Raw genomic sequence first — 21,842 nt, 5'->3', positions numbered from 1 at the left:
AATCCAATTGAGAAGTGCTTGGAACTGGCCTACAGTAGCATGGAAGAGTGTTGGTGAGCAGTTGGTTCAGCACATCTTCCACCTTTGCCCTGCAGTGTGCCACTGATGTGCCATCGTACGTACTCTACTGCACATGCCACGCTGTGCAGCCCTCCCCACTGTTATTGGGCAGGGGGATTAGTGATGCATGATGTGGGTGGCAGCAGGCAGCCTGGAACTGGCCACTGTGGAAGGGGCTGCTAGGAGGGCAGCCCCCCAATGGCCAGGTTGCAATTGATGGCCTACTGCTCTGAAAGGTGGAAGATAGTCTCGTGGTCAAGGCAGTTGAATGACTCCTGTCAAGCCACTTAAACTTTTCATAGGTGACCACAAATTGCCCATTCCTTATTTTCTGCTTGCCTGACCTAAGACACTAGAGCCCAATTTGTGCAATTTCTGAGTGTCCACAGTAATGGGACCTCTGTAAAGTAATGGGAGTCATACTTTCAACATATACACAGCTGCATAACACTCACTACTCAGAAGAATCAGGAATTGGGGCCTCAAACTGAGCACCCGAAATTGGTGTGTATTGTTTACTTTGTCTGTACTTTATTCCCTGTTTGTGAGATGAAGTTCTCAGAGGGGGGTGAAATAATCTTCAGTCCTATTAGTGAAACACTCTCACATCACCATGATGAACACCATAGAAAGGCTCCTGAGGTAAATAATAATGATGTAATTAGAGCAGCGCTTGAAAGGTATGCAGTAAATAAGACCTGAGGCCATGCATCGAACATCTTGAGCACTGAGTGAGCCAGGGGCCCGCTGGGAAAAAAAACATGTGGTTGTATAATTAAAGACTGTCCCATAATGCATGCATATGAGGGGGCAGCGACAACCTTTGTTTGCTTTTCTTAACTTCTGAGTGCTTGACCAGAACCTTATCTATAGGTTTTTTTGTTTCTTTTGGGGGGTTGTGTGTTTTTTGCATATAATCCAGGGGTTCTCAAACTGTGGGTTGTGTTCCTCTAGTGGGTCATGAGCAACTTAAAAGGGGGTCACAAACTTCCTTAAAAGGGGGCTGCAAACTACCTCCTGGCGTTACTTGGGAAAGCCCCAGGGAGTACTCGGCAGCAACACGGAGAAGCGAGGGGCAGGGCCGCCACCACCATCCAGCACTTTGCACCGCCTCCACTTCCGCATGCCCCCAGTGCTTCCTGTTCGGCCACTGCGCTCCACATGGGCTTGAGGGGGACCCCTTCTCCTCCTACGCTTGTCAGACGGCTGCCAGCAGACTCCCTGCTTCTCGACCAGCTGCTGGGGTACACCAATCAAAAAAGGTTGAAAACCCCTGGCTTTAATCAATAGCTTTAATCGGTGGGGAGGGGGGTCACGTGAATGTATATATTATTTTACAAGGTCGCAGTATCACGAAGTTTGAGAGCCCCAAAATGTACCTGGTCAGTTCCAGGGCAGGACTCTCCCTGTCCTCTTGGCCAGGGCTGGACCTAGACTCTCGTGGCTTCTTCTGAGCTGGATGTGGCAGTGGTCGCAGAAGTTAATGCAGCTGTCACTCACCCCACCACCAACGTGGATTGCCACTAGGGCTCTGTGCCCCAGATTTTGGTGGCATGTCCTGACTCCAAATTCCTGGCCCCTCTGTGATCCCCGCAGGCCACGTGACATGCCACTGTGAGCCAGGGTCAGCCCACAGGCCGTAAGTGTGATAGCCCTGTGGTGTGTTTATATGCATTTTAATAACCTTTCATTGCTCACTTATTCCAGGTTGGATGTTAAAGGCAGAGAAGTTTTCAGAGCCAGCAGATATTCTAGCTGCAACAAACAGTTTTACAAGCTAGACTCCACCTCTCCTGAACTTTTCTGAGAGGAGACAGAACCTTCCCCACATCCCCCAGTCAGATTCAGGATCCGTCTTTCCCTTGCCTGTGGCAACAATAGGTATCATGTTGCCCATTACTTGTAATTTAGCTTCTTCACACAGAGTTTACAGCATTTGAATGACTTTTGTTATTACTCCATGGCTCTGCGCAGAAAGGTAACTTAAATTCTGTGTCAATAATGGTTAATTTGCTTCTAGTGGAGAAGACCCCTATGGCATGTAACCACTACGTCTTCTCATGCTGTTCAGATATCAGCAAGACTGGATTATGTGCAACATCATTGCTCTGTCCATGGTTAATGCTGACAATTTTAGTAAGCTATGGGAGCCATTGTCTTTCCCATTGTTGAATGGGGGTAGGGGTTGAATCCATAGGAAACAGGACATTTGGGACCAGTTAGAATAGTTCTGCGGTGACCGGGTAAGCAACAATAACATTAATAACTGAACGATTGCTGTTCAAAGTCTTTTCATTTGGGCTGTAAAGGGACACTGCCAATGTCAAAATCATGCTGCTGTCTGACATGTGGTGCATACGGTTTATACACTTAATACTTCTGATCCCTATAAATGAAAAGCATTAGAGAACGGAGGGGGGTTTTTAAAAATGTTTTTCAGGTTTATTTACTTTACATATAAACAGTTTCACCATTTTGCTTGTATAGTCAGCTTGCCTGTTTCTTTATTTTGTGTGCTTTTCACACAGTAGCTGGAGAGAAAAACATTTTTTAAATAATAAAAATATTACAACCTCAAAAACTAGCAGGGGACTCGAGCAGGTTTGCTAACCAAAGCTATATTTTAATTTGCTTTTAAACTATTGACTAGATCATAAGATAGAGATGGGAGAGTGGTCTGTTTAAAATGTCATTTGTTAGGTTGAGGTTTAGCAAGACAAAGCTAGAAAGGCAAGGGATCGCAAAGGATGTGGGTCAAAACCAACTTCCAGCTCCTGAAGTCAAGTCCAGTTAGTCGTTATGTAGGGTCTGAGCCATGGACCAGTGCAATTTAATAAAAAGAAAAAAATTAAAAACTACAGTGAACTTGTGGCCTTAATTGACTGCAGGCCCAATCCAAAGCTCAAATTTGTGGCTGAAGTCATTTCTTTCTTCTTTCACTTGGTTATTGGTCCCACTGACTTCAAGGCCAGTTGCTGGACTGAAAGGGAAGTGAGTTTGGACAGCTGTCACCTTGATCAACACAGAAGAGACTTTTATCCTCTGTGGATGAAGCACAAAGGAGGGCCAGCGACAGCACGCTGACCAGCGAGCATTATCGAATTAATGGAAATTAATGGGAACTTATTTGATGTTGAAGAATAGCAGGATTTGGATAGTCACATACATTTTGTTCCAAGGCTGCCTTCAGTTACACTGTAGGTATTCCCATATCAGTCAGCTAGCTCTTACTAGCTCAGCTGAAGAAAGCATTAGACCTTCACTCTTTTACAGTTTGAGCGATTAAAGAGGGCTCTGTAAACAAAGATATAGTTATTTCTCTTATTTACAATTCACTTGGGGTCCCTTGGAAAAGGAGCTTTTTTTGTCATTAGCCTATAAGGCAAAAAAACCTGAACCAAATTGTAAAATAAACAGTAAGGATGTGTGCAGGCATTTGACTGGGGGAAATTTAAAGAAATAAGAAAAAAAAAGAATGCATAATGCAATTGCACTATGAAACTTTTTACCTTGCTCAATTGCTGAAATAGGTATGTGGCTAACAGCTCAGTTGTTTGAAAATGGATAAGGCTAAATTACCCAATTTTACAACACTATGAAAGTAATTTTGGGTTTTTGGTCGGTTTTTTTTTCCCCCCTCCCACTCTCCCTTCCCCCGTTGAAACTGACAAAGTACGGTGCAGAATTGAGCTATTTCTGCTTTCTCCCTCCCGTTTCCTTTTCGTTTCTTTTCTGTGCCTGGAAACAAGAGATTAATTTTGTCTGCCCTACGCTCCGCCTGCATGCCTCTCCCACTTTCAGAGACAGCAGCACTAGGGCTGTGTGTGAGTGTGTGTGTGTGAGTGTGTGTGTGAGTGAGTGTGTGTGTGTGTGTGTGTGTTACTTCAGGGGAAAATAGAAGTAGCCGCCATATGCTTAGGATTTTTTTAATATTTTCCTGAAGTTCTCATTATAAAGAGACTGGACATATATTTCAATGGGAAGTTCTCACTTACTAAACAAGGGCTTGCCTCTAGGTAATGATTTCACTGTCTATTTTGTTCAGTTTTCCTGTTTGAGATTGCTTTAAAGATACATCGATATATGTGTGTACATAAAGGCTTGTTCTGCTTCTTCCCTTCCCATCCCCCTCCTTTCGCTGCCTGCTTGCTTTGTGTGTGAGTGAGAGTGCATTTTTTTCCTGACTTGTTAGCTAATATATGGTTATTTCTAAATGAGAGGAGCTGATGGCCAGACATCATTATCTTTCAGACAACTTTGCCTAGCAACTGCTGGAATAGAGGGATATTAAACAAATTTAACAGAAGACTTGCTGAAGCAGGGTTAAGGGACCTGAACTTGACTGCTACTCTAGTTCATTCTTTCTCAAAAAAAAAAAAAAAAAAAAAGAGAAACGTCTGCAAGTAAAATAGCTTTAAATCTGTATCCAGAATTTTAAGTCTTTAAAAAAAAAAAAAAAATCTATGTCTATGTGCTTGGATTTAGCCATGCCCCAGCTTTTAACTGCAGTAAAATGCAGGTAAAATGCCTTGAAGGAAAAAAAAAAAAAGAAAGAAAAAAACAAAAGCAACCGTCGTACTAATATTTTAATAAACAGGAAGTCTAAAAGCGGCATTGTATTGCTGTTAAAAGTGCTTAAGGCCTGGCTTTTGAAATGATTTTGCTTAATCTGTGGACAGGTTATTTATTTGAAAGGTAAGGCTTTTCTCCAGAAATCTGAATTTCTTTCTTTTTTTTTTTTTTTAATGTGCTAGCAAATGCATTTATGGATTGCTGCTCTTGTTTAAGGTAAAGACAGATAACCTGCATGGGATGATTTTACAGTATGTGGCTAAATTGCTTGCTTAAAATTCTTGTGTTAATTTGATGACTATTATGTGCTCCTTAAGGAACCGACAACAGCAAAATGTAGTCTAACAACAAGTTATATTCTGAGAGAAAGCAATAGAGCTGCATATAATAACTTTAGTTGCTGTGTATATTTGATGCAATATTTGTGTTTCTGTTTTTTTTTTTTCCAAATATTTTTAAAATCGGATGGCTGCTTTTCTACTTCTAATAGGGATTCAGACTGTGTCTTTAGACTATATGGTTACTAGTAATACTTTTTAAAATTTCACCTATTGTGGCTTAAAATAATTTGACTTGGTATTTTAATAATAGCAGAGTGTTTGCTGTCTAGTTCGTGGTAGAGCAGCTACAAGGAAATCTTCCTTTCAGCCTCATTTAAAAAAAATGAGGCCTGATGGGGCAATAGTGAATGTCTAGTTTTTCAGTGCATTAAAACAAATTACAATATTTGGGTTGTCGATGGGTGATTTTAATGTATCACAGAGATTCCTTTTCTCGAGTCTAGAAAACGTAAGCAAATTTATTTAGCAGGCTGGTTGGTCCTTTGCAAGCTGTTCGGTATATCTGTTACAATATTTTTGATCTCATCATCATATTTCTGTAGAAAAAGAGAAAAGAGTCTTTAATAAGAACAAAACTCATATTTCAGTCACGATTGCTTAGCTAGAAATCCCTCTAATTAATTGGCTGTAGTCAATATGCCAGCTTATTTAGTAAATAATAATGGAGTGAAAAAGCTAACTACTCAGAAAGTTGTGCTTAACAGAGGGAAAATAATTTTCAGGGTGTATCTGCATGTGGTTTAATTTTCTCCTCGTATTTGGCATATATGTTTATTAGTGTAAACCTTTTGTAGCTGCTGGATAAAATTAGCAGCACAAATTAACTTTGGTGATTTCAATATTAATGCTCTTTATTGATCTCCCCCGTTCTCCTCCCCGCCCTCCCAAAGCAAAATTACAACATTGGATTTCCTTGATCTCTATTTAAAAATGTTAGCTAAATATAATATAATTTATTGTCTGAAAGGAAACTAAGCAACAAAATCTCTTGCCTCTTTACTATCAATTTCCCATAAGAACAGTTTGTCTTAGTTTTTCAGTCTAAATATTGAACTTACATTACACAGTAACAAAATCCATTTCAAAATAAATCCATGGGGGCTAAATCATTCTTTCATTTATGCTTGGTGTCAATCTGAAGTAACTGCAGTAAAGTTAATGGAGTTATTTTGCATTAACACTGGTGGAACAGAGCTCAGTTTAGCCCAGTGGAAGTGGTCTGTTGTGTTTTTTTTCTTTTGCTTTATAGATTTGTTTAAAATCTACTATTGGTATGTATGGATGAGAAAAGACTATGTGGAGTCTGAGAGCCGTTCATGGTCCTAAATACCAGATATACTACAATATGTGGGTGTAATATTGAATTAAGGGTAATGTGATAAAGCAAATGAAAAATGTATTACACTTTTTAGTTCACTTCGTTCTTCCTTTCTCTTTTTTAAATATACTGTTTAGTGGTGAAGAGAGACATTGTATCTGCCCCCTGTTCAAAATTCCTGATGCATTTATTTATTAATATCTTCATTGCTAAGAGTTTTAATTTTATTTACAATGTGAACACAGCCGTCACAGCACTTAGTTCAAAATCTCATTAAAGAGATTAGAACTTGGACTGGACAGGATAATATATTACCATATAGCTACTGAACTGTGCACTGTAGCTTTTTGAAGCCTAGTGTCAACCCGTCTCTGTCAAATAACATCTAAAGCAATTAGATAATTAGGCAAGATTGTACCCTTTGAGAGAACTTTGACATTTTCCTAAAATGTGCATTTGTATGGCTGTTAAAGATGTGAAATATGCGTGGTATTTTGAGCAACTGATAAGTGCATGGGAAGACATCAACTTCACTTATATCAAAGTAGAAGCACAGAAGGATTGATGTGCTATTTTTATTTACTGCTGTGAAAAAAACAATATTATATGTGCATTTAAAGCCACTCAGATCTGGGCTTCTGGTCTTGGTTGCCATTTTGCCTTTCCTTCCCCAGTGCTAATTTGTAATAGTAGCATTTCTTTAAGGCAACCAGGGTAGACTGGAGGCTGGCCACTTGTGAGTTGGATTCAGAAGCAATATTTAGGCCCTGGCTTCTCAGGCCAGCTGGAGCATTGATGAGGTGATACTCTTCAGCAAGTGTCAGGCTCTCAAATCCCATGGCAGCTGGCAGTAGTAGCAACATTTCAGTCTCATCTGAGGCTACCTAACCTTCTGGCCCCTGTAATTATTTATTTAATGAGAGAGTGGGGATGGAGTTGCACAGTGTAAAAGTGTCCTTAAAATTTAAGGTGAGGATAAAAATTATAGTACCGCAGACCTTTGCCCTTAGGCTCCCTGCATTCCCCACACACAGAGTGTTTACTAGCTAATTCCAGCCTGCAGAAATGAAGGTCCTGCTGTATGTGCATTGTGTCGCTATGTTCATGATTTCCTTCCTCCCCCACCACCTTAAAAACAAAGATGGCGATTCAGTCTGTCTTTTTAGTCCCCCTGGGAAAAATGTAGCAGACATTCTTTCATGTCATTCTAAAACAAACCTACTTATATTGCCAAAAGGCATATATATAACTGTATCCTCCTAACAAGATTAGAAACTCAAGGCAGCATTAAGGCACTGCAGACCTTTTGGTGGTGTAAGAGGTATATTTTCGGATGCGTTTATTTTCATTACAGAATAGTCTCATCCCGTCTTTCAGAGCGGCTCGTGTGCTAGGTGTGCTGAAGGAGCACGCGCGTGTCTGGTGGCGTGTACTGATGCACACTGTGATGCGGGCAGCATCCAGTGGAGCAAAGCTTAAGGAAGGCTCTAACTGCGCGCAAGTTGGCAGCCAAAGCTTGCTATGGCTGAGCCTATAGGTTGAACACTTTGCTTGGCATGTGTTAAACGTTTGGGGCGATAGTCTTTGGATAGTCCTGTCCCATGCTTTGGCTGGTGAAGGAAATAGAGGTACAAAGGCTTTCAACCATCCTTGACCCTCCTAATTCTACTTCTGGCCATAGACCTGCCCCCAACCCTGGTACAACTTGAACCAGCCCAGGGCTCTTCTAATTTGTGACTGTCCTCACAAATTATCTGGAGGGCAGTCTGCTTTGGCTCATCCCTGCCTGCCTGCCCCGTAATTCGGGGCCGAGGCAGGAAATGACAGACAGCTGTTAAATTAGCCTCAGCAGAAAGGACGCTCCAGCTTTTGTGCTGCCAGAGGAGTATACAGGGGCCCAAATCAAGGCTTTTGTCTCGGTGTGGGGAAGTCGTTGTGACAGTAGGCAGCAGCAGCACTAAAAGGGAAATTGCTTCTCATGGGCAGAAATATGAGGAACTTCAGACAATTCAATGGAATCACTTTGAAAAAACAACACCTCTGAGTTTTCTTTCAAGAGACAGAGCTTCTGTTCAATGAACAGGTGAACTGCTTTTGACGTGTGACATGTAGAACGCACTTGTGTCGGCTGTGCTAGAGCAGTCATTTAATTTTCAAGACGAAAATGTAGAAATTAGCTTGTCATCCCCATGTGACACAGTTTTAGTATCTTATCTTAAACTGTCATCACTTTATTTTTAGTGTCTTATTCTTATTTAGTGTCTTATACCATTTGCTAATGAGCCAGTTTGTGTCTATTAGATATAATTAGTTTGTCTGATTTTTGTGTAGTATAGAGACTTATCAGGGAAAACCCTATTTTCTTTAGAAAACCAGTAGTATAATATAAGGATACTCAATCAAGTCAAGGGAAAAGGTAGAAATTGCTCCTTTCTTCTTTTCTGATTCCTCTATTCCCCACACTCCTTTGCTCACACCTCTGCCGCACTTGGCTAGGCGAATGATTACTCTGATGTCAGGCGTCAAGGGCAGAGGACTGTAAAATGGTCGCATTACTATGGCTCTTTGAAATAGGGGCAATTAAGTGTTTGGGTACTTATGGTCTAAATTATTCTTGGAATACAATGAGATTATCAGACTTTGTGTTAAATCCGTGTTTGATTTTCTGCAAAAAAAACCCCCTACATGTCACAAATTGCTACATGGTTTTCCTTGTTTTTATTTATTTGGTGGAAGGGTCCTCTGTGTGCCTCTACGTGTTCAACTCTTCATCCTTCTCTTATCAAAAAATTCTAGCTTTTTGGGGGATCTCCCTCTAGTGTACTTGCAAGTAGAGTTTCTTTAGTCAGCCAGAAAGAGCAGGCTGGAAAATAGCACAAGACATTCTCTTAAATTTCTTGACTGTGAGCACTGACATTTACAGTGGTTTCAGACTTGGTTGTTCTCAAAGGAAACTTTTATTTCTGTAATATGTTTAGGCTTGTTTGTGTTTTACTGTTTAAAATCAGGTAACATTGGTCTTTTAATTTTACTTCTGCTTAGATATTTTGTAGCTTAAGTCATATTCTGTTAAAACAGTTATATTCACAGGTCAGTGGGTGTCTCTTGTCAGTGCCTAAATCACTTTCAGCTTGTTACATCACCGCTAGCAGAGTTATATAAATCTGGAATCAAAGTTGTTCATGCTTCCTGACTATGTCTGAAAATTCATTGCAATAGTCACTTTTTATTCTCTCCTCTTCTTTTTCTTTTTTCTTTTTTTTTTTGTGTGGTGTAGAGGTGGGGGGGGGTGATGTCAAAATATGATGAGGGAGAAATAAAATTCCTTGCTTGCTTGAGTCATAAGTTCACATTCCTGTTCACAATCCAAACTTCTCACTGTAGGAGATACAGTAACAGTCTTCCTAAAAAGCCCTAATGTGTCTTTAAAGATTGAAATGTAATGTAGTATTTGAACAGAGTCCTGTGATGGAAAGGGAGCACATCTTCAAAGCAGGAACTCCTGGAGGGATCATGCCTAACTTTAAAGTATTGCCGCATGAAGCTCCAGGTGCCTTGCAGAAAGCTGCCCTTGCATCTAAGTGGAAGCCGGACCCCCTACCTTCTACACGAGGCTAGCTCAGATGTGGCTCCTCCCTTATGAAATTTTAGTGTCAAACATTACAAGAGATGGGTACAGAGAGACTTTCTCACCCTCTTTAGCTATCTGCGGTTGCTGAGTTCATACATCTACTAGACCAAAAAATAAAAATAAAAAATAAGGCTCGTGGTAACCCACAGATCCACTTCTCAAGGGGAGGCAATAACTAAAAATGATGCTAGGGTGTGGTCATGCACTGAGAATCACTAAAGCAGGATGCCCTCTCCGCCCTTCTCACCTTCCCCAAATGTTGTGACATTTTGTCATTCTACAGAATGTCGAAGTGGAGCACAAGTGAGCCAAAAGTTGGGGGAATCAGCAAAAATGGAGTTTCACCATGGCATATGCTCTCCCATTAGGTTGGGCTGATCCACAGGTGGGTTTTCAGAAAGTGACTGCTGCCTGAAGTGGTTCATTGTTCTGTGCGTTCTTTGATGCACAATAGTCAAAGGTGCAATTGAAACTTCACTTTACCCAGGCAAAGTTTCCTTTGGTTTCAGTGGGAGTTTTGCCTGAAGGTGGTCTTTCACAATTGACCCACATGCTGTAATCTGAATGTTACAAGCTTACCTTTGTCTTTTTGCCCATTCACAGAGCAACAGTCTCAGCTGGAAAAAAAAAAAAAGTGTGTTGTCATAAACTGCAATGTTTAGCACTTAATCAGAACTCCCAAATGAGCCGAGTTTCAGTAGATGGTCACAGACCGTCTCTGCCCTTTTTGGTATGTAGTTTTAGCCTTTGCAGAGTCATGTAGAAGAAAACTGTTTTGCAGAGATAACCACAAGCCAGGCACTGACCTCCTTAACTGATATTTAAGTGCTTTATTCTCTTTAATGTGTTGCACCAGATACGTTAAACTGTTTATATTCAACCAGATAATGAGCATTTTCACATTTGTGGTGTACCAAACATCTTAATATGCTTGTAATACTTCACTGAATAGCGTTAATGTGTATCGTAGCTGTTTGGTGTTGAAAGAATCGAGAGAAATAACCTCACTGGTTGACAACGGTTTTATGTTGCATGTGTGTGTTTGACGTGAATTGGCCAGCTGCATCACTCTCTGTGTTACCAACATGTTTTCTGGACAAGACATACAACTAAGATCCTGACCAAAGATCTCAAGGCATTTCTGGTTTCCCCAGTCCTGGCTAAATTTTAACCTTTCTGTCTAAAATTAGCTCCTAAAGCAATCTTTCAAAATCATGTCCAAAAGTTGCTGCGTTTCAGTGATGTGTGAAATAATCATGGGTGTATCAATTTGTTTGTCCTGTCCAAAGGAATCCTCAGGATGAAAAGTGCTGATCTTTGGATAGTATCATGGCATTAACACTTTTTCATAGTTGTTTTCATTTTAAAAAAAATCATTCGTTGTCAAAATATGTCTGTAAAATCTGTCTAGAATACTGAGATCTTCAGTGACTTCAGCATAAAGGGCCACTTTCTCCCCCCTGTGCACATGCATAATTAATATTACTGTAACTTTGCTTAGTGTTTCCATCAGGGGACTCTCATTGATTCTCCAGCCCCCTTGGGGGCTTTTCAGTTTTGCAGCTTATGTCAGCGTGTTGAATTTTGGGATGGGGACTCCATTTAGAGTCCTCTCCTGTTCTTCTCCTGCTGCTTAAATGGCTTCTTAAGCCTACCCTTGCTGAGCTTCTTGGTCAGCAGTTTAGCCACCAAAGCACTGCTGCTGCTTGGCTGGTTCCGTCTTCGAACTTGAGGTCACCAGACAGCTGATTTTATTATAAGTAAAAGCAACATCTAAGAAAATAACCTTTTATCTGTGAGAAGCAGAATGTATTTCAGACTCAACTGTCTAGATAAAAAAATGTGCTGTTTTTTAAATGGTTTGGGGGAGGGAGGGTCACAATAGAGCCTCTATTGTGCTGTCAGCTCTGTGAGTACAGGAAATCACAAATTAGTTATGACGAGAATATTGCAGGGGAGTTTTTAGTTTACTTAATTCCCAGAGTATCTTCAGGTTTTTTTAAACTGTTTTGCAATAGTTTGCTTTTTGATCTTGGTAGAGCATGTTTATCTTTGCTTGTTCTACAGCCAGGCTTTCTTGCAGAAATCTTTGTGCCAGGGGTACAGGCTTAAGACCCTTCTATCCAGACAGTTTCCCTTTCAACCCCAAATACTGTCTTGACTTCAAAAGCAGCCAAGCACACTTCACACACATTTAAATATCAGTTAAGGAGGTCAGTGCCTGGCTTGTGGTTATCTGATGCAGCCATCCAAGATGTAGTTCCTACCTCTGTGTATGCTGTAGAGAGAGCAGCATTACAAGCAGCATTACAGGTTGGTCAGTGTGGGTAGGAACAGACATGCAAAACGCCTGAGCCTGAATTGATTCAGTCCTTGTAGGTTAGTCTAACCTGGATAGGCTGAACCAATTAGTAACTGCATAGACATCCCAGACATGCAGGCACATTGCCTGCAGTGGCTCAGGCTAGAAGCTAGGGGGTGCTAAAGCAGCCATCCCACCCATTCCACAGCACTGAGCTGAGGTCGGTGGGTGTGGTCAGACCCAGGCAGGATGCTCTAAGTAGCCCAGCAGGGAATTGATAACAGTATTTATCATGCCCTAACTCAGTGTTTATCACCCCATTAAGAAAACAATAGAGGGACATTACCAGCTACCTGTTGATTCTACCTGTTGATTCAGCACAGACTGTAGCCAGCATGTGGTCTCCTAGCTAATACACAGACACCTCCTCAGCAAGGCAGAGGGGAGGAGGGAATTCCTGCTTAGCAGGGAGTGGTGAGGGGCAGGGAGGGAGCCACCTTTAATCACTGCCAGAGCTCCAGCCAGGGAGCAGAGGGGAGAGACCAGCCCTGCTGTGGAGCAGAGAGCCCAGCCTGCCCAAGAGAGCATGCCAGGATGCTGGGGGAGCCTGGTTTATCTTAAATCAGCAAGGGGTCTGGGACAGACATTGAATAAACCAGTTTGAGCCAAATCAGTGAAGTCTGATACTACATTCAACCAGGTTTATTTCAAACCGGTTTCATCCATTTTCAAACTGGTTTATGTGCACTGAACATTTGTTCTGTTATGGGTTTAAACCAGTTTCTGATCACTTAAACTGGCTTATGTATAATGCCTGTCCCTATCCCATGAGATACTGCAGAGCAGTCCTTTTCTGCAAACTCTGACTCCGCCCCTTCAAGGTTCTGCGTCACTCTGCTCCCTTTGCAATCATTGGGAACTGGAGCTGGCAACTCACCGGATGCAAAACACTGAACCAAAGATGACTTGGGTGTTACTCTGTTGACCAATTGACTCCATCGTACCAGAGATGAATTAAGCCCCTACCTGTGGACAGGGAAATGCACCCTATCATTCATGTACAGAATTTAGCGTGATACAGATATAGACTATACTGGCTTTCTTTATAAACCAGCAATGTAAATATTGCAGTGTATTTTAAATGGGCAACTAGAATGAATTAATGCCTAAACACTGCAAACTTTGTACTGCTTCACATTCAGCTTAATAACTTTGTTAATGCCATCTCCCTTGGCCTGCTTTTAAGTCTCTTAATATTTCTTTTTCTGAACATGCTGAGCTGTATAGCTTTGCTAGAAAAAGTAGTGTTTTGTTTGTTGGAGCAGGAAAATAATCTCTCTCTTGCAGAAGATTGCAAGCAGAAAAGCAGAAGAGATCAAAGTTTGCTTTTGCCTTTGTTGCAGAAAGTTATTGTAACTAGGGTCAAGATTTTACAATGTTTTTCAAGCATAGTAAAGCTATGCATATGCTTTGGGTCTGTTAGGATGAAAAAATTGCTTTGCAGAAATGAGACTGGAAAGTTTGCCTGCTTGAGTTCTGTATTAATTGTACACTTGAAAATGTTTCCAAATAAAATATTAAGCCTTAGTTATTCTACTGAAAGCAGCGAGTAGCCCTAAAATATCAAAGATGTCTTTGATTCTGCATAGACATCATGAGAAGATTGGCCTGGGAATAAAGCCTTGTCTGCATGAGAAAGTTTCACAGATTACACTAAAGGACATGGGTTTAAACCAATTTAATTGAACTGGGACATGGTTTTAAACCAATTTAGTTGAACTGGCACAGCCCCCTGCACGGGTTCTCTTATTGCAGTTTGGTTTACACTTCTTTTGCTTGACTTAAATTGTTTAAGAATCAGCTGCAACTTTCACATGAAGACAAGGCCTAAGTTGATGACTTCTTTACTGAATAACTTACGTTTCCCTTCCTCCTTTCAACCAGAATAGGCCCTATGCTACACAGGGCACAGGATACTGAAGCTGCTTCCCTCCATAAGTGGAGCAGCTGATGCTAGATTTTCTTGGATGCAGTACAGAGGGGGCTGCTGAGACTGTTCTTCAGTGGGCTTCAGGGCTCTGGAATTACCTCCCACACCTCTGGTTTGAATACACTGACTTTCAAAGTGTGCTGCATGTCTCTTTTTGCCCAGCTGTTGATAAGAGTGGAGGGAAACAGGGGTGTTGGTGCATGTTAGTGTGACATTGGACAGAGACTCAAGCATCCTGGGTTGTATTCCCAGCTCAGCTAGTAGTGTGCAGAACAACGTTGGGTCACTTACTTCTCCTCATTTTGTCTCAGTTTTCCTATCTGCCAAATGGGACACTGATACTGACCCCATTTTGTAAAGCACAGTGTGATCTATTGATGAAAAGTGTTATATGAAGGCTAGATGGTATCATCATCATCATCATTTGCATTTAGAACTGCTGCTTTGTAGAGCTTATTGCCATATGTATCTGATTTTCTAATTTATGTAATTGCCAGGGCTTTCAGAGTTTGTGTATGGATGTTTTCTACTCTGAATTGAATTAAAATAGAGAACATGAAAAGAATCCAGTCTGACCTAATAGTTGTGTCCCAGACAAATCATTCTTCTGTAATTATGGGGGAGAGACTCAATCCAAAAATGGCTTTCCACTGCTATAGTGCTCCCTCTTTAGGTCTGTATGTTCAGACAAGGACATCTTACTGTATCAGTTAGCTTAACAAGACTAACAGGCAAAGTATCCAGCAAACAAATGGTGCAATGATTAGCCTGCAAGTCATCCGCAATACATTGAAATCCATCATTACCAATATTGAAATACAGTGTTTTGCTAGCACTGAGTACTCTTGATCCTGATGAGATTCAGATATTTGAACTGGAAACATGATTGCAAGCTATTTTTACTCAACAGTTGAACTCTGGAAAGGGAAGAGTAGAGGAGGATTTCTTGCAGTGTGAGTTTGCACCTTGAATGACCAGTAAAGACTTTGAGATGAGAGATGAGTGAAGATGGCTACTGTATGAGAACCAGATGGAAAATGGTGAGAGAAGCAGCTTCTGTTGAAAACGGAAAGGGGGATTTTTGTGAATTTTATTTTAGGGTTTTCCCTAACCCACACAGCTGTTGTATCTGGCTTCCTCCTGTGCTTCACTTCCTGAAGTGGGGCCCATGCAGGAATCACACCCATAGCAGGCACAATTCCCTCTCATTAATTGCATGACAGAATCCAGGGCAAAATGCAAGGCTTCCCGCCAGGAGCCTTTTGTCACCATCTGTATCACGTCTATGTTACAGCACAAAGTCTGGTAGTCTAAATCAAGAAGGAAGTTCCCTTTAGAGTATGAGTCCTACTCAAGATTGTCCAGTATGTGGTTTTATACATAGTCCAATCATTTGGTAGCCAGGTTTCTAGCTTTTTATGATTTTGTGGACTGCAGTAATGTTTTGTGATAATGGGGGTTGAAACCCAGCCGATTCATTTCAGTCTTCTTCGGCAGTCCAAGATGATTGTCTTATCTGTGTGTCCGAAGATGGCTGATGAGGCCTATCTGGAATCGACAGACTCTGCTGCAGCTCGGAGATGTCTTTCTGTGTGGGGCGGGTGGCGCTGGGCTTTTGATTCGGTCCACAACATGTTGTTTCTGCCACTCCCGCTTTTCCATCTCCTGTTGTTGTCATGAAGTTTCAAAAATACTGAGATTCCTGCAGCGTACTCTTCCTTCCTTTGGAGCATTCCTGGGTGATAGTCTCCCATGAGTTGAGATTGATGTTGGTTATCCTTTTCTCTAGGATGCTAGAGGGAAATGGTTCATGTCCTATATCAGGTCTTCTGTTCAGACCTAATGATGAAAATACATGGTGACAACTGGAGAGTGCAGAACAGTAAGATTCTCATTAGGCTAACATATTCAAACTGAAGGTGTTTCTGTTTGGCTCTGGACATGGGCCGGTAGAAAATGAGAATTTCCATACTATCTGTTCTATGGGATGATGCCCCAATTCTGCCCAACATTCTTTTACTTATATAAATCAACTCTATTTTCCATAGCTTGGGAGAATTATTGCTAAATATGCAATTGCTGAAATTTGCCATCATAGTCATTGAACTGTTAATGCTGTTTTTTACTTCTTTATTGTGTGCTACATATATTTAAGTATATGCAATCTTTACCTCTAGGTCACTAGTTCAGATCCTATCCAACCTGATGCTGAGTGAAAAATCAATATAATCTGCTAATTGTTTGAAGTAGTGTGGTGACATGAATTGGTTAGCAGATAGGTGTCTTTCCAAGACTATTCCCTTGTTGACGGTCTCTGGGAAGAGGTAGGAAGCAGATGACCAGCTACCCATCTATGTCCCTGCTAGGAGCATAGGAAAGCAGGGCTGGAAGGGAGCTCATGGCTAGGGACAGACGTTATACATAAACTGGTTTAAGTGATCAGAAGCTGGTTTAAACCTGTAACAGAACAGAAATTCAGTTCACATAAACCATTTTGAAAATGGCTGAAACCGGTTAGCGAGAAACTTGGTTGAATGTAGTCTCAGGCCTAACTGATTTGCGTTAAACCAGTTTATGCAATGTCTGTCCCAGACCCATGTGGTAATCTAGTCCAGTCCCCTGTTCAAGGCAGAGTCATCTCTGAATAAAAAACATTGGGTTTTTTTTTTTTCATTTCATATCACTAAAGTCTGCCTTAATGAACTATAAATCTTAGGCCCTGGTTCTGCAAAGTCTTAATCACACATTTAACTTTTCACTTACAAACTGTCCTGTTCTCTTCAGCAGGACTGCTCAGAATATGCAGAGTTAAGCTGGCGTGTAGGTTTTTTCATGGACAGCAGTTTGCTTGTTTTACAGAGAGAGCAGTGTACTACCTCATGCCAGTAGTTTGCACAAAGATGGGAACAAGTAATGTTGATGGGGCTCCCTTCGAAAACAAATTGCCACTTTTCAGCTCCTATGAAGCCCTCATAGAAGTTGATGATTTGATTATTGGCTTATCCTTACAGTCCAAATTTGAAGGACAAAACCCCTCACAGTGAATTTCAGACATGTAATGTTGTGAATCAACCATATGTATCAGTTACTTGGGACCGGATCCAAAGTCCACTGAAGTCAGTAAAAAGACCCTTAGGCTAGGGACAGACATTCAAAAAGCCTGAGCCTGAATTGGTTCAATCTTTACAGGTTAGTCTAACCTAGCTAGGCTGAATCACTTTGTAACTGCACAGACATCCCAGAAATACAGGCACATGCCTGCAGTTGTTGAGGCTAGAATCCAGGAGCCGGTAAAGCAACTCTCCCTTCCCTGGCACATGGCTGAGCTGGGGGGTGGGGAAGGGAAGGGAAGGCGAGGCGAGTGTGGCCAGGCCCTGGCAGGATTAGGCAGGGGTTTCACCCCCCTTGATAACAGAGTGTTTATCACCCCATCAGAAAACAAGCAGCCTCTCTCAGTAGTTCAAACTCTTCTTAAACAAAGAAGTAACGGAGGGACATTACCAGTTGAGCTGTTGCTTAGCTCCAGAAAGCCCTAAACTGACACTGCTGTCTGCCACAGCATGAACCATAGCCAGCATGTCATCTGCTAGCTAAAGCTGAGGTGTCTGTGTAACACAGAGGGGATGGGGGATCCCTGCTTAGCAGAGAGTGGTGAGGGGAGGTGGAGAGCAGGAGGAAGCCAGGCAGAGGCTGCTGTGCCTGAAAGTCTCTGCTGGAGCTGCAGCGAGGAAGCAGAGGGGAGGGGCCAGCCCTGCTATGGAGCAAAGTGCCCCACCCAGCTCAGAGCATGCTGGGATTCTGGGGGTGTCTGATTTATCTTAAACCAGGAAGGGGTCTGGGACAGACATTGCATAAACCGGTTTGACCCAAACCAGTTAAGTCCGACACTACATTCAGCCAGGTTTATCTCAAAAAGGTTTCAGTCATTTTCAAACTGGTTTATGTGCACTGAACATCTGTTCTGTTACAGGGTTAAACCAGTTTCTGATCACTTAGATCGGTTTATGTGTAACGTCTGTCCCTAGCCCTAATGACTTCACTGATCTTTGAATCAGGCTTCTGAATCCTAGAGCATATAAGGTTTTTTGTTCTGTTTTTGTTTTGTTTTTGCATTCAAAGACAAAATCTTTCCATGAAAATAGTTTTAAAAGGTGGGCGGGGGTGGGAAAGGAAAACTTAGAAACTTCAGAGCTAAAAATTACAATGGAACAGCATTCAGAATTTACTAGAGGGAAAATATCATTTGTGAACCCCCTGATAGTTCAAGAAGCTTGCATTTTGGGGTAAGACTCTGCTGATGAATTATTGGCCTTCATAGATGCCACGAGGGCTATTAAAAGAACGCACTTTATATAAAACTTGTATTCTAATATGTCACCTCTAAGTGTAATATGTGTGAATGTGGGCATAGACATTATCTACATATTTATATATCCATTTGGATGTGATTTAGTAACTGCCTTTGGATTACTACTGGCATTTGGTGTTTTCTCACATTTAATGTTCATGAAGAACGCAGGCATAAAAGTAAAATAAAAATGCAGCAAAATGCATTACTGGTAGAAGTTGGGAAATCCCAGTTGCTAAATCCACGACTAATTTTCCTTCAGTTGTCAACCTAATTTCTTTTAATATGCTTTCTAGAACTAAATAGAAAGAAAAGCAGTTACTATGCTATTTACTTGATAAAAGAAATTAAGAGAGCATTAAAACACAGAAAGTTAATGTCCTGACTTTAGCTTATGTTAATTTGTAATATGTGTTTTATGGAACCTTTTACTTTGTGTTTTTATTTATTTATTTATTTAGACTTTAAAGACCAAACACTTGAAACTTTTTGCTGTTATGGGGTATAAAAGTCAAGGCTAGCCTGAAATTTGTGACTTGGAGATCTTTGGCAGTCATTTTTGTTTAACATTTCTTAATTTTTATTGTTCAAAATACCTGTAGTAATTCTGTATACACTGTGCTATGCTTATAAATGATGGATGAACTTTTAGAATACCATTTTCCCATGTAAGATGGCAAGTGGTGGTATTTTTTTTCACCGGTACTCGAGATGAAAATATTCATCCATCTACATAAATTAAGTTGCATCTTAATATATAAATATTAATGTATATATTTCTACAAATCTCCCTTTTTTACCTTTCCTTTTCTAATACAGAAGAGCTAGTCAGGCCAGATTCTATTTCATTTAACATGTGCCTCAGCGGATTTAGGTGCCTAAATGCAGTCCTCTTTCACCCTGTTTTGAGGTCCTGACGATCCATTAATGCCTCTTCTTTTGTCACTCATTCTTACCTTAGCCTTTAGACTAAGGCACAAAAAATCTGCAAGGAGCAAAAGAAATCATACAGTTTTTGAGATTTGAGCAGGGTGGAATTAAATTGCATTAAAGGGTCTAAATTATACTTATGCATAGAATTATCTTGATGAGTAGAACAGGATCTGGCCCATAGCTTTTATGTATTTCAAGTCTGTCATTTAATATTTTTAGCTGACTCACCAGTGTGCCTTATTTTGTCGTGTACACTCACATTGAGAACCATCCTCCTCCACAAGTACTCCTGTTGGCTGACTGCAAATTAAGATGCTAGTTGAGATGAATAAGGACAAACTAAGGTCTTGAGTGAAATTAAAAAAAAAATCTTAATAAGTGGCCCATGCAGGATCTGATATTTTGGGGGCACCAAATATTCTTATATTTTGAGCAACTATACACCTTCATAAAGTACATATTAATGTCCCCTGCTTTTTCAGTTAAGCTGGTTAGCATCATACTTTCTTCTGTACCATTGAATAACAACTTTTAAAAGAACTATAATGGAGAAGAACTATTGCCCATATTCTATTGATGCCTTAAATTTCATTCCTTGCTGTCAAGTTCCCTACTCTGCTTGCAAAATAGTTAGGTATGGTCAGGTTCTTGGTTTCTACATCAGATGCTACTGCACAGTTGGTACTGTGCATTTATTTAGTACTTGTATTAGCAAAGTACTAAATAAATGTGCAGTAACCAGTGTTACTGAACAGTACTGCTGGTGAACGCCTTTTAAATGATGCTACTGCACAGTAGCCTAATAATACTGTGCAGTAGCATATTAGCACTGTCCGTGCTGTGACGCACTACTGTGCAGTTTTACTAGGCTACTGCACTGTCCCGTCCCTGCCCCCCTCCCCTCCCCACCTTTTGTAGGGTATTTACTTTTGTTGAGTTGTATGTATTTCTGAGCTCTGTTGGCATGGAAACAGTTGTGCTGAGGCACTAGTTTATAGGCCAGTTCCTTTCAGTATTCATTTATGATTATTGGTTACTTGTTGAATGTGAAAATAGCAAACATTGAAGTTCTTCATCATTGCCCCTATTATTAACACACATGCACTCTAGAGCAGTGATTCTCGACCAGCGTGCCACATCACCCTGAGCTCCCTTGAGATCCTTTTAGGCTAGCCATAAGATGCCGCACGGTGTGAACAGTTGCGAAGTGTGCAAGCATGAGTCGCAAGATGAAAACATTCTGATCTCTTGTGATTATTTGAAAATGAAGAGGTGACGTTTTCTGAGGGGTTCCTTGGATCTATCAAGGGGTGCCTCACGTCTAAAAAAAAAGTTTGAGAACCACTGCTTTAGCGCTATGTTAAATGATCTTTTCCTCTGTCTTTGGAAAATGCAGAATTTTTTTTAAAACATGCAAACACTGGGCTAAGATTTTGCAGAGTGTTGGTCACTGTATTAGACAATGGACAGTTCAAAACACATTCAAATAACTATTCATATCTGGAAGGATCTGTGGTTTAGTATACATTTCTTTTAGTTCAAGCTCATAAAGCATGTGGAGTTTGCCAGTTAGTCAAAGGTATTTCACTGAAAATTATTACACAGTAAATGAAATTCGTTACTGTTAATATGTTTATTGATGCTAACCTTTCCTACTTTCTTGGCTTAAAAAGGGAACTTACAGGTAGTATTTTTCTGTCTAGCAAGGACTTGGTGAGTCTTGCTTGGAGGTGGTTTTTGAGAAGATAGTATGCCACTTTGATTGCTGATGCATGGTTGTACTGAATAGCATTCCAGGTTCTTGGCAAAATTAAAGGCTGTTCCCAAAAATATCTAATTAATGGCCCTTAGCAAATGTGTGTTCCAGGCTTTTAGTGATGATTACTGCAGCAATGTCCTTGGTGGCGTGACTGCGGATGTTTTCAGTGTCTGCTTCTTAGGAAAAACAAATTGATTTCACTGTCAGACCATCAAGGAAATGGAGAATACAGGGAATAGATCATTCCTTGCACAAACGTAATGATAATGGCTATTGCCAAAGAAAATGTCAAAATACTTGGGTTTCTTCTCATGGTAGTATGTCTCGGGTCACATAGTTCCCCTGAACTTTAAGTTGCCCAATATTGAATTATTGGCATATTTATCTGCAAAAATAAAGGTCTGCAAGAATGGTATTTGTTTATTCATATTACAAAGATTAAGAATGGCAAAGGGCCATTCTCAAATTTATTTTGAATTTGCTGTTTTTAAAAGTAGGTTATATAAATATTTAAGACCAGATTCAGTTATAACATTAAACTGGTATAAGTACATTGCCTTCAGTGGAGTTTCATGCATTTTTACAGAG

The 21,842-nt window shown here is 40.7% G+C and overlaps 1 protein-coding gene across 15 annotated transcripts in view; it reads left to right on the top strand.

The window, feature by feature from the left end:
• The window catches only part of CTBP1 (C-terminal binding protein 1), a 434,814-nt gene that overhangs the window by 335,768 nt on the left and 77,204 nt on the right, over positions 1-21,842 (top strand). For 2 of the 15 annotated variants that reach the window (XM_090035378.1, XM_090035371.1), the window contains exon 1: positions 4,294-4,755. The exons of 9 other annotated variants lie outside the window; for them this stretch is intronic. Coding sequence is in view for 1 of the 6 variants with exons in the window: in XM_090035367.1 (XP_089891493.1) it covers positions 4,037-4,076 (40 nt within the window). In the remaining 5 variants the exon portion in view is untranslated. Of the gene's footprint in view, positions 1-3,871; positions 4,077-4,293; positions 4,756-21,842 lie in introns of those variants that run through there. 4 more of the 15 variants (XM_090035367.1, XM_090035368.1, XM_090035375.1 and 1 more) reach the window with 4 other exon arrangements.

This window comes from Crocodylus siamensis, chromosome 2, assembly GCF_052110815.1.
Source record: "Crocodylus siamensis isolate JL-2025a chromosome 2, ASM5211081v1, whole genome shotgun sequence".
Taxonomy (NCBI): domain Eukaryota; kingdom Metazoa; phylum Chordata; order Crocodylia; family Crocodylidae; genus Crocodylus; species Crocodylus siamensis.
Note: the sequence above shows the minus strand (reverse complement) of the source record. Positions and strands in the feature narration are given on the sequence as shown.